The sequence below is a fragment of the Pseudophryne corroboree genome, chromosome 6 (assembly GCF_028390025.1).
Source record: "Pseudophryne corroboree isolate aPseCor3 chromosome 6, aPseCor3.hap2, whole genome shotgun sequence".
NCBI classification, from domain to species: domain Eukaryota; kingdom Metazoa; phylum Chordata; class Amphibia; order Anura; family Myobatrachidae; genus Pseudophryne; species Pseudophryne corroboree.
In genome coordinates this window covers 422502036-422514042 of record NC_086449.1, presented here as the reverse complement: position 1 = coordinate 422514042, position 12007 = coordinate 422502036, and the positions used below count along the sequence as shown (strand labels likewise).

General features: G+C 46.2%; 1 protein-coding gene across 2 annotated transcripts in view; it reads left to right on the top strand.

The window, feature by feature from the left end:
* Positions 1–12007, top strand: part of RSBN1L (round spermatid basic protein 1 like) — a 183462-nt gene that overhangs the window by 99373 nt on the left and 72082 nt on the right. For both annotated transcript variants that reach the window (XM_063926975.1, XM_063926976.1), the window contains exon 5: positions 3071–3213. In XM_063926975.1, the coding sequence (XP_063783045.1) occupies positions 3071–3213 (143 nt within the window). The remainder of the gene's footprint in view (positions 1–3070; positions 3214–12007) is intronic.

The following is a 12007-nucleotide window of genomic DNA, read 5'->3' as shown; positions in this document are numbered from 1 at the left end:
AAAAGTGCAATAAAATAGACCACAGTCAATGGTCCTGTTCCTACCTTGCATTCTAATATTTGCATGCTGTATTTAAATAAAATGTCAGCACATACTAGAGGGCAAGTATTAATGTGTACTATCTATATAATGCTGCTTTCAGATCGCAAATGCCGGATCCTACCCGGTAAGAGAAACGTGTCCTTACCGGGTGGGATCCGGCATTTGCTCTCCTCTGCTGGCTTTCCGACCCGGCAATATACCGGGTCGGTTGCCATAGCAGCGGGGGGCGCAGCAGGGGCGGGGGTGGAGGCGGCGCTTGGAGATGAGCTCATCTCCAGCGCCGCCTCTCCCTATGCTGTGAATGGGAGCCGTGTCGCATCAAAACGGCTCCCATTCACACTGCACCTGACCCGGTATTCAACCCGGTAATAACCCTTCTTTTTAACCGTGATGAATTACCGGGTCAGACGACCCGCTAATTCGGCAAAGGCGCTTTCACGTCGCACACTGACCCGTTTCGACACTGCAATATACCGTGTCGATACCGGGTTATTTGTGCGATGTGAAAGGGGTATAAGAGATTGTGAAAGTCAAACACATGGCAAATACAATAAACACGTAATTAAAATGTGTAAAAATGTGATCCCTAGTGAGGAAATGGTGTCTGATAAAGATAAGAAATTTAACATTGTGGATTACAATTCAGAAAGAGAGGACGTTGGTGAAAGGGGAGGCGGTTACAATACCGCTAGTTGGGATCCCAGGTGCCACAATGCCGACGCCGGAATACCGACTAGCGGTGAAATACCGCAGCCGGAATCTCGGCGCCACAGGCTTTTCTTCCTCTATGGGTGTCCACGATACCCGTAGAAGAATATAACCTGTAGCGAGCCACTGTGCCTGCAGCGAGACCGCAAGTGGCTTTCTAGCGCTCGTCCCTCTGTCTGTATACTGACTTCTGAGTATTATTGTGAGTCGAATTGAGCTGCATACAAATGTTTCCAAAGTCGTTTTTAATCCGTTCTTAGGATCTGGTTATTTGATCTAGAACATTACAGGTTAAAGTACTTAAAATTATTACTAATGAGAAAGTAATAATTTAAATATAATTTAATTTTACACATGTGCAGACAGTCGCTAGGTAGGTAGGGCTCTTTTAAATTCACCCAATGTGATTAGGACTTAGCTGTAGGCTCTCTCTGCCCAGAAGATTACATAGAACACACTGTGTGCGTATTGCAGATATTGTTGCACTGCTAGATGATCTCATTTACTGCAGTATACTTACCCTGCCTTCAGGGTAGCAGTGTCAAATAGAGACTTTTTAGCAGGGTCCTTAGTTATGCATGCAGCATTTCCTGTGCTCTGTGCCATGCATTGGGAACGTAGATGCACTCTATCGAAGCAATTTAATTAGCAATGACTGCAAAATGCTGCTGCTTTGGCTATTTCATTACTACCTGGCTGCCACCAACATCACATTTTACCTCACACCTCATAGAGGTGCACAGTGTTGGCCTTCAGTAAATCTCGGGAATGTGTATAGCACACATTGTGACCACAAAGCCTTGCTAATTGAATTGTCCCTTGAGTATCTGCCTCAACACCCCCCCCCCCCCTCCCCCCCATGACTTATTTGTTAGTTATCTCGTTACTCAAAATGTGACAGGTTCTCCGAAGGTATTTACTCTTGTAGATTTTACAAACTATAGTGGTTTATCTTTCTGGATTCCATTGGTACTTTTAATCCATGTATTTATTACCTTCAGGTGGAGATGGTTATTTTGGAAAACAATAAAGCTTTCTCGATCATTTTGTATCAAGTGTACATAGCACAGCAGAGATCTTGTATCCCTTGGTAACAAAACTAAATCTACCTTACGATACAAATGTGTGGCTGAAACTACAAAGAACCTAGAAAGATTAAGCAATATTATTGATAAGAATTAGTGGAGGACATGCACAAGTAGGTTAATATAAAGTAATCTACATGTGGAGAACTCCCCTTTTAATTAGAATAATTCAGCAATAATAGACTGCTTATATATGGGCATTTTTACATACAGAATCCTATTTCACTCTTGTTCTTTCAATATGAAATGCTATCAACAAAATGTATAAATAAATAGATTTAATTTCAGTTAAGAGTAACAAAAAGTAATCTCCAATAAAAAAATGTTTCTCTATCATTCATAGGGGTGATGGCATGCCTTTTAAACTGTGAAAATTTGTTAAAATATTTTTTTTTATTGTTTAGCCCTTTATAGGTTTTTGTTTGTTATACAGAGATCAGCCATTTAAATCCCACCGGTCAATATCAGTTGTAACTGAGAGAACTGATTTGAATCTCTGAAATGTAGAAACCATTCCAAAGCCAAAACGTAGGGCTGTCACATATTGTAGTGTTGGTAATTTGGTCCATATAAAACAGTGGAGCTTTCTACCATTAATATTATTTTAATATAAGTATATTTTACATCAGCCAAAAGTTGGCGTCCTATAGGTTCTTTCCAGATTTAAAAAAAATACATTGCCTTCTTTACGGACACATTGGGGGAATTCAATTGTTTATGCAAACCCGATCACCTGTCTAAAGTGATGGGAGATTGATGCAAAAAGTGGCGCTTGTCACCCAAACTGGTCACTTTTTTCATATGAGCAGAAATGCTCGCCACCGGCAACTGTTTATGTCTGAATAGAGTAGCAATTGAATTGTTCTGTCAGGCGCCCCACACGGACAGCCGCCTGCAAAAACAATTGAATTCCTCCCATTGAAGTGAAGTGATAACTTCATATGGGAAGTCTTACAATATTACAGGTAGTGTTTTCAGAGCTTATGACTCAAAGGAGCATTTATAAAACTTATAAAAACATTTTTTAGCCCTTTGCAGCACTGTTAGCTTGTGAGGGTTTAAATCCTTTGTATGTTATGTTATCATAACTTTTAAGTTATTGCAATACATTTTACAAAATGTTATCACAGTATACATGTGAGTAGCAAAAATGTGTGCATCCTTTTTCTAATGATTGCTTGTTTAATAGTGAATGTGTGGAAACTGATTGTCTCAAAATTTCACTTGAATAACAGTGCACATTGCCTTGGGGGACTCAATCAAGCCTTCAGCTTAAGAGCCGCAAAGAGAGTGATGATGGTCCCATCATGTGGGTGCGTCCTGGAGAACAGATGATTCCTGTGGCTGATATGCCAAAGTCTCCTTTTAAAAGAAAAAGGTATATTTAAATCTCAGCCTAGGCCCGGTGATCTGTGTAATGAGCACCTTCTCATGGCATGGCAGCTGTAGGCACAAATACTTAATGACACATACATGTTTTTAAGTCCTGGCTCAGCGATGGTAATTGATAATGGATGCTATATTCTTATAAGTACTTTCTTACCATAATAGTACTCTTCATTTTTTTTTCCCCCTTGTAAAAAATACACTAAGAGCCTTCTTGAAACAATGTATTCTGTAATTCTGTTAAGGAACCACCAAACACTCATAGATTATTTTGTTTGTTAATCCACCTATTCACCCAGCCAAATATAGTTTCTTGCCTATTGTTTTATGGGCTGTTGCAGATCTTGTAAACCAGTGGGCCTGATTCAGAGGTGCTGTTGTGATCGCAGTGTAAGTACAAAAATATGCGAATGACTCAGCTGATGTACAGAAATGCCCCCTGCAGGCTTCTCACATCTGCTACTTACATACAAAAGCAAGAACCTCGAGAGCACACCGATTGCTCATTGGACCTCTGAGAAAGTCAGTTCTGTCTTAGATTGAGTGTTTCGCCAGAGATTACTAGCCCTCTCCTGCAGCGACAGAATTCGCAGTGCAACACATCCAGAATCTGTTCCGACACATTTTTGTTTCTCTTACGTCCTAGAGGATGCTGGGGACTCCGTAAGGACCATGGGGATAGACGGGCTCCACAGGAGACATGGGCACTAAAAAAGAACTTTAGGTATGGGTGTGCACTGGCTCCTCCCTCTATGCCCCTCCTCCAGACCTCAGTTTGATACTGTGCCCAGAGGAGACTGGGTGCATTACAGGGAGCTCTCCTGAGTTTCCTGGAGAAAAGTATTTTGTTAGTTTCTCTAACGTCCTAGTGGATGCTGGGGACTCCGTAAGGACCATGGGGAATAGACGGCTCCGCAGGAGACTGGGCACACTAAAAGAAAGATTTGGTACTACCTGGTGTGCACTGGCTCCTCCCTCTATGCCCCTCCTCCAGACCTCAGTTAGATTTCTGTGCCCGGCCGAGCTGGATGCACACTAGGGGCTCTCCTGAGCTTCTAGAAAGAAAGTATATGTTAGGTTTTTTATTTTACAGTGAGACCTGCTGGCAACAGGCTCACTGCAACGAGAGACTAAGGGGAGAAGAAGCGAACCTACCTGCTTGCAGCTAGCTTGGGCTTCTTAGGCTACTGGACACCATTAGCTCCAGAGGGATCGACCGCAGGACCCGTGTTCGTTCCCGGAGCCGCAGAGGCTATATATGTGATAATTACCCCTGCCAGAATCCATAAAAAAGCGGGAGAAAAGTCAGTGGAAAAGGGGCGGAGCTATCTCCCTCAGCACACTGGGCACCATTTTCTCTTCACAGTGCAGCTGGAAGACAGCTCCCCAGGCTCTCCCCTGTAGTTTTCAGGCTCAAAGGGTTAAAAAGAGAGGGGGGGCACTAAATTTAGGCGCAATATTGTTTATACAAGCAGCTATTGGGGAAAATTCACTCAGTGATAGTGTTTATCCCTACATTATATAGCGCTCTGGTGTGTGCTGGCATACTCTCTCTCTGTCTCCCCAAAGGGCTGTGTGGGGTCCTGTCCTCAGTCAGAGCATTCCCTGTGTGTGTGCGGTGTGTCGGTACGGCTGTGTCGACATGTTTGATGAGGAGGCTTATGTGGAGGCGGAGCAGTTGCCGATAAATGGGATGTCGCCCCCTGTGGGCCGACACCAGAGTGGATGGATAGGTGGAAGGTATTAACCGACAGTGTCAACTAAAAGGCTGGATGACGTAACAGCTATGGGACAGCCGGCTTCTCAGCCCGCGCCTGCCCAGGCGTCTCAAAGGCCATCAGGGGCTCAAAAACGCCCGCTCCCTCAGATGGCAGACACAGATGTCGACACGGAGTCTGACTCCAGTGTCGACGAGGTGGAGACATATACACAATCCACTAGGAACATCCGTTACATGATCCCGGCAATAAAAAATGTGTTACACATTTCTGACATTAACCCAAGTACCACTAAAAAAGGGTTTTATGTTTGGGGAGAAAAAGCAGGCAGTGTTTTGTTCCCTCATCCAATGAGTGAATGAAGTGTGAAAAAGCGTGGGTTCCCCCGATAAGAAACTGATAATTTCTAAAAAGTTACTGATGGCGTACCTTTTCCCGCCAGAGGATAAGTTACGCTGGGAGATATCCCCTAGGGTGGATAAGGCGCTCATACGTTTGTCAAAAAAGGTGGCACTGCCGTCTTAGGATACGGCCACTTTGAAGGTACCTGCTGATAAAAAGCAGGAGGCTATCCTGAAGTCTGTATTTACACACTCAGGTACTAGACTGAGACCTGCAGATAGTGCTGCTGCAGCGTGGTCTGTAACCCTGTCAAACAGGGATACTATTTTGCGAACATAAGACGTCGTCTTATATATGAGGGATGCACAGAGGGATATTTTGCCGGCTGGCATCCAGAATTAATGCAATGTCCATTTTGTCAGGAGGGTATTAGAGACCCGACACTGGACAGGTGATGCTGACTTTAAAAGGCACATAGAGCCTTATAAGGGTGAGGAATTGTTTGGGGATGGTCTCTGGGACCTCGTATCCACAGCAACAGCTGGGAAGAAAAATTTTTACCTCAGGTTTCCTCACAGCCTAAGAAAGCACTGTATTATCAGGTACAGTCCTTTCGGCTTCAGAAAGGCGCTTCCTTTCTGCACAGAGACGAGGGAAGAGGGAAAAAGCTGCACCAGTCAGCCAGTTCCCAGAATCAAAATTCTTCCCCCGCTTCCTCTGAGTCCACCGCATGACGCGGGGGCTCCACAGGCGTAGCCAGGTACGGTGGGGGGGCCGCATCAAAATTTCAGCGATCGGTGGGCTCGCTCACAGGTGGATCCCTGGATCCTTCAAGTAGTATCTCAGGGGCACAAGCTGGAATTCGAGGCGTCTCCCCCCCGCCGTTTCCTCAAATCTGCCTTGCCGACAACTCCCTCAGGCAGGGAGGCTGTGCTAGAGGCAATTCACAAGCTGTATTCCCAGCAGGTGATAGTCAAGGTGCCCCTACTTCAACAAGGACGGGGTTACTATTCCACACTGTTTGTGGTACCGAAACCGGACGGTTCGGTGAGACCCATTTTAAATTTGAAGTCCTTGAACACATACATAAAAAATTCAAGTTCAAGATGGAATCGCTCAGGGCGGTTTTTGCAAGCCTGGAGGAGGGGGATTACATGGTATCCCTGGACATCAAGGATGCTTACCTGCATGTCCCAATTTACCTTCCTCACCAGGAGTACCTCAGATTTGTGGTACAGGATTGTCATTACCAATTCCAGACACTACCGTTTGTCCACGGCACCGAGGGTGTTTACCAAGGTAATGGCAGAAATGATGATACTCCTTCGAAAAAAGGGAGTTTTAATTATCCCGTACTTGGACGATCTCCTAATAAAGGCGAGGTCCAGGGAGCAGTTGCTGGTCGGAGTAGCACTATCTCGGGAAGTGCTACAACAGCATGGCTGGATTCTAAACATCCCAAAGTCACAACTGGTTCCTTCCACACGCTTACTGTTCCTGGGGATGATTCTGGACACAGAACAGAAAAAAGTGTTTCTCCCGCAGGAGAAAGCCAAGGAGCTGTCATCTCTAGTCAGAGACCTCCTAAAACCAAAACGGGTATCGGTGCATCACTGCACACGAGTCCTGGGAAAAATGGTGGCTTCATACGAAGCAATTCCATTCGGCAGGTTCCATGCAAGGACCTTCCAGTGGGACCTCTTGGACAAGTGGTCGGGATCGCATCGTCAGATGCATCGTCTGATAACCCTGTCTCCAAGGACCAGGGTGTCTCTACTGTGGTGGCTGCAGAGTGCTCATCTTCTAGAGGGCCGCAGATTCGGCATACAGGACTGGGTCCTGGTGACCACGGATGCCAGCCTTCGAGGCTGGGGAGCAGTCACACAGGTAAGAAACTTCCAAGGACTATGGTCAAGTCAGGAGACTTCCCTGCACATAAATATTCTGGAACTAAGGGCCATTTACAATGCCCTAAGTCAGGCAAAACCCCTGCTTCAAAACCAGCCGGTACTGATCCAGTCAGACAACATCACGGCAGTCGCCCATGTAAACCGACAGGGCGGCACAAAAAGCAGGATGGCGATGGCAGAAGCCGCAAGGATTCTCCGATGGGCGGAAAATCACATAATAGCACTGTCGGCAGTGTTCATTCCGGGAGTGGACAACTGGGAAGCAGACTTCCTCAGCAGACACGACCTACACCCGGGAGAGTGGGGACTTCATCCAGAAGTCTTCCTACTGTTAGTAAACCGTTGGGAAAGGCCACAGGTGGACATGATGGCGTCCCGCCTCAACAAGAAGCTAAAGAGATATTGCGCCAGGTCAAGGGACCCTCAGGCGATAGCTGTGGACGCGCTAGTGACACCGTGGGTGTACCAGTCGGTTTATGTGTTCCCTCCTCTGCCCCTCATACCAAAGGTACTGAGAATAATAAGAAGGCGAGGAGTAAGAACGATACTCGTGGTTCCGGATTGGCCAAGAAGAGCTTGGTACCCGGAACTTCAAGAAATGTTATCAGAGGACCCATGGCCTCTACCGCTCAGACAGGATCTGCTACAGCAGGGGCCCTGTCTGTTCCAAGACTTACCGCGGCTGCGTTTGACGGCATGGCGGTTGAATTCCGGATCCTAAAGGAAAAGGGCATTCCGGAGGAAGTCATTCCTACGCTGATAAAAGCCAGGAAAGAAGTAACCGCAAACCATTATCACCGCATTTGGCGAAAATATGTTGCGTGGTGTGAGGCCAGGAAGGCCCCCACAGAGGAATTTGAGCTGGGTCGTTTTCTGCACTTCCTACAGTCAGGAGTGACTATGGGCCTAAAATTAGGTTCCATTAAGGTCCAGATTTCGGCTCTGTCGATTTTCTTCCAGAAAGAACTGGCTTCACTGCCTGAAGTTCAGACTTTTGTAAAGGGAGTGCTTCATATTCAGCCCCTTTTGTGCCTCCTGTGGCACCTTGGGATCTCAATGTGGTGTTGAGTTTCCTAAAATCACATTGGTTTGAACCACTTAAAACCGTGGATCTCAAAAATCTCACGTGGAAAGTGGTCATGTTATTGGCCTTGGCTTCGGCCAGGCGTGTGTCAGAATTGGCGGCTTTGTCGTGTAAAAGCCCTTATCTGATTTTCCATATGGATAGGGCAGAATTGAGGACTCGTCCCCAGTTTCTCCCTAAGGTGGTATCAGCTTTTCACTTGAACCAACCTATTGTAGTGCCTGCGGCTACTAAGGACTTGGAGGATTCCAAGTTACTGGACGTAGTCAGGGCCTTGAAAATTTATGTTTCCAGGACGGCTGGAGTCAGGAAAACTGACTCGCTTTTTATCCTGTATGCACCCAACAAAATAGGTGCTCCTGCTTCTAAGCAGACTGTTGCTCGCTGGATTTGTAGCACAATTCAGCTGGCGCATTCTGCGGCTGGTTTGCCGCATCCTAAATCAGTGAAAGCCCATTCCACGAGGAAGGTGGGCTCATCTTGGGCGGCTGCCCGAGGGGTCTCGGCTTTACAACTTTGCCGAGCTGCTACTTGGTCAGGGGCAAACACGTTTGCTAAATTCTACAAATTTGATACCCTGGCTGAGGAGGACCTTGAGTTCTCTCATTCGGTGCTGCAGAGTCATCCGCACTCTCCCGCCCGTTTGGGAGCTCTGGTATAACCCCCATGGTCCTTACGGAGTCCCCAGCATCCACTAGGACGTTAGAGAAAATAAGAATTTACTCACCGATAATTCTATTTCTCGTAGTCCGTAGTGGATGCTGGGCGCCCATCCCAAGTGCGGATTGTCTGCAATACTTGTATATAGTTATTGCCTAACTAAAGGGTTATTGTTGAGCCATCTGTTGAGAGGCTCAGTTGTTATTCATACTGTTAACTGGGTAAAATATCACGAGTTATACGGTGTGATTGGTGTGGCTGGTATGAGTCTTACCCGGGATTCAAAATCCTTCCTTATTGTGTCAGCTCTTCCGGGCACAGTATCCTAACTGAGGTCTGGAGGAGGGGCATAGAGGGAGGAGCCAGTGCACACCAGGTAGTACCAAATCTTTCTTTTAGTGTGCCCAGTCTCCTGCGGAGCCGTCTATTCCCCATGTTCCTTACGGAGTCCCCAGCATCCACTACGGACTACGAGAAATAGAATTATCGGTGAGTAAATTCTTATTTTTTTATTTTTATTTTCAGGGAGACCTGCTGGCAACAGGCTCCCTGCATCGTGGGACAGAGGAGAGAGAAGCAGACCTACTTAAATGTTAGGCTCTGCTTCTTAGGCTACTGGACACCATTAGCTCCAGAGGGAGTCAGAACGCAGGTCTCCCCTTGCGGTTCGTCCCGGAGCCACGCGGAAGATAGAAGCCGGGTGAGTATTGGAAGGCAGAAGACTTCAGAGGCGGCAGAAGACTTCAGAGCTTCACCGAGGTAACGCGCAGCGGTAACGTTGCGCGCCATTGCTCCCACACAACACACACAGCGCACACTGTTGGGTGCAGGGGGGCGCCCTGGGCAGCAATGTTATACCTCTAGGACTGGCTATGTAGATATATACACTTTATTTGGTGTTATTTATGAGAATTCCCCGCCAGTTTGTTTAAAAGAGTGGAACCGAAGCCCGCCACTGAGGGTGAGGAGCTTGTTCCTCAGCACTCAGCAGCGCCATTTTCTCCACAGCACACGCTGAGAAGCTGGCTCCCCGGACTCTCCCCTGCTGATCACCGGTGACAGAGGGTTTTAAAGAAGGGGGGGGGGGGGGCACATAATTGGCGCAGTATATATATATATTAAAGAGCGCTATATCTGGGTAATTTTTTCCAGGGTTATTGGCACTGGGTGTGTGCTGGCATACTTTCTCTCGTCTCTCCAAAGGGCCTTGTGGGGGGTCTATCTCCAGATTAGAGATTTCCCTGAGTGTGTGCAGTGTCGGTACGTGCGTGTCGGCATGTCTGAAGTGGAAGGCTCTCCTAGGGATGAGGTGGAGCGCATGAGTGTGGTGTCTCCGTCGGCAACGCCGACACAGGACTGGTTGGATAAGTGGAATGTCTTAAATGCAAATGTAAATTTATTGCACAAACGTTTGGACAAAGCAAGGTCCAGGGATTGTACAGGGGGTCATGCCCTGCCTTTCCCTATGTCACAGGGGCCTTCTTGGTCTCAAAAACGCCCACTTTCTCCAGTAGTAGACACAGATACCGACACGGATTCTGAATCCAGTGTCGATTACGAAGATGCGAGGTTGCAGCCAAAATTGGCAAAGAATATTCATTATATGATTATTGCTATAAAGGATGTGCTGCATATTATAGATGACCCCGCTGTACCTAATCCAAGGGTCCACATGTTTAAAGAAAAGAAACCTGAGGTTACCTTTCCACCTTCTTTTGAATTAAATGAGTTATTTGAAAGTGCTTGGGAAACTCCAGACAAGAAACTGCAGATTCCGAAAAGGATTCTTATGGCGTATCCTTTCTCGATCAAGGACAGGATACGGTATGAATCCTCCCCAAGGGTGGACAAAGCGTTGACGCGCCTTTCCAAAAAGGTGGCGCTGCCGTCTCAGGATACCGCAACCCTCAGGGATCCTGCTGATCGCAAGCAGGAGACTACCTTGAAGTCAATTTACACACATACTGGTACGTTACTCATGCCGGCAATAGCGTCGGCTTGGGTTTGTAGCGCTGTAATAGCATGGACCGATACCTTATCTGCTGATTTGGATACGATGGATAAGGAAACTATTTTGTTGACCCTGGGCCATATTAAGGATGCGGTCCTTTATATGAGAGAGGCTCAGAGGGATGTGGGCATACTGGGGTCCAGAGCGAACACTATGGCGATTTCTGCCAGGCGAGCACTGTGGACCCGACAGTGGACAGGTGATGCCGACTCGAAACGGCATATGGAGGGTTTTGCCTTACAAGGGTGAGGAACTGTTTGGGGAAGGCCTCACAGACCTAGTATCCACGGCTACGGCAGGTAAATCAGCTTTTTTTAAGCATAAAGAAAAGAGGAGCGCTCATGTATTCATGATAGAAACTTAATAATAATAGGACCACACCGTGATTTCCACTAGGGAGGTAATCGGACATTTTGTACATGCTGATAACAGCCGCTATACCTTTATTACTCCAGCGTGTAACAGTTACCACCTTGACTGATACAAAAGTTATTACATGCTGATGGTTTAACAGCACAGCACTCCTAGTGCATTGATCCCATATTCAGGGAACAGTTACCATCATTGACTGATACAAAGTTACTACATGTTGTTATTTTAACAGTATAGTTCTTTCAGTGCACTGATTCCTTACTGAGGGAAGTTTTATTAGTACTTGTTATCTTTTGAAACTGCTGGCCAGCAAGATACTATCCCACTATATTGGGTACAATTGATAAATTGTTTTTGATAAATATTATTGGTGTGATTTTTATTGAATAAAAGACCTTTTTAATTAATTTACCGGCTCTGAATAGATTTATTAGGTTTCTATCATGAACACATGAGCGCTCCTCTTTTCTTTATGCTTAACTATTGTCCAATTTAGGGGTGTATACAGCCCCTTGAGTGAAGCGAACGTGAGTTCTGGTGGTTACTTAATTTTTATTAATTGGTCAAAAACAGACACAGGTGCTTCATTTTCTTTGTGGTTAAATCAGCTTTTTTACCTTATGTTTCCTCACAGCCTAAGAAAGCACCACATTATCAGATGCAGTCCTTTCGGTCGCATAAATCCAAGA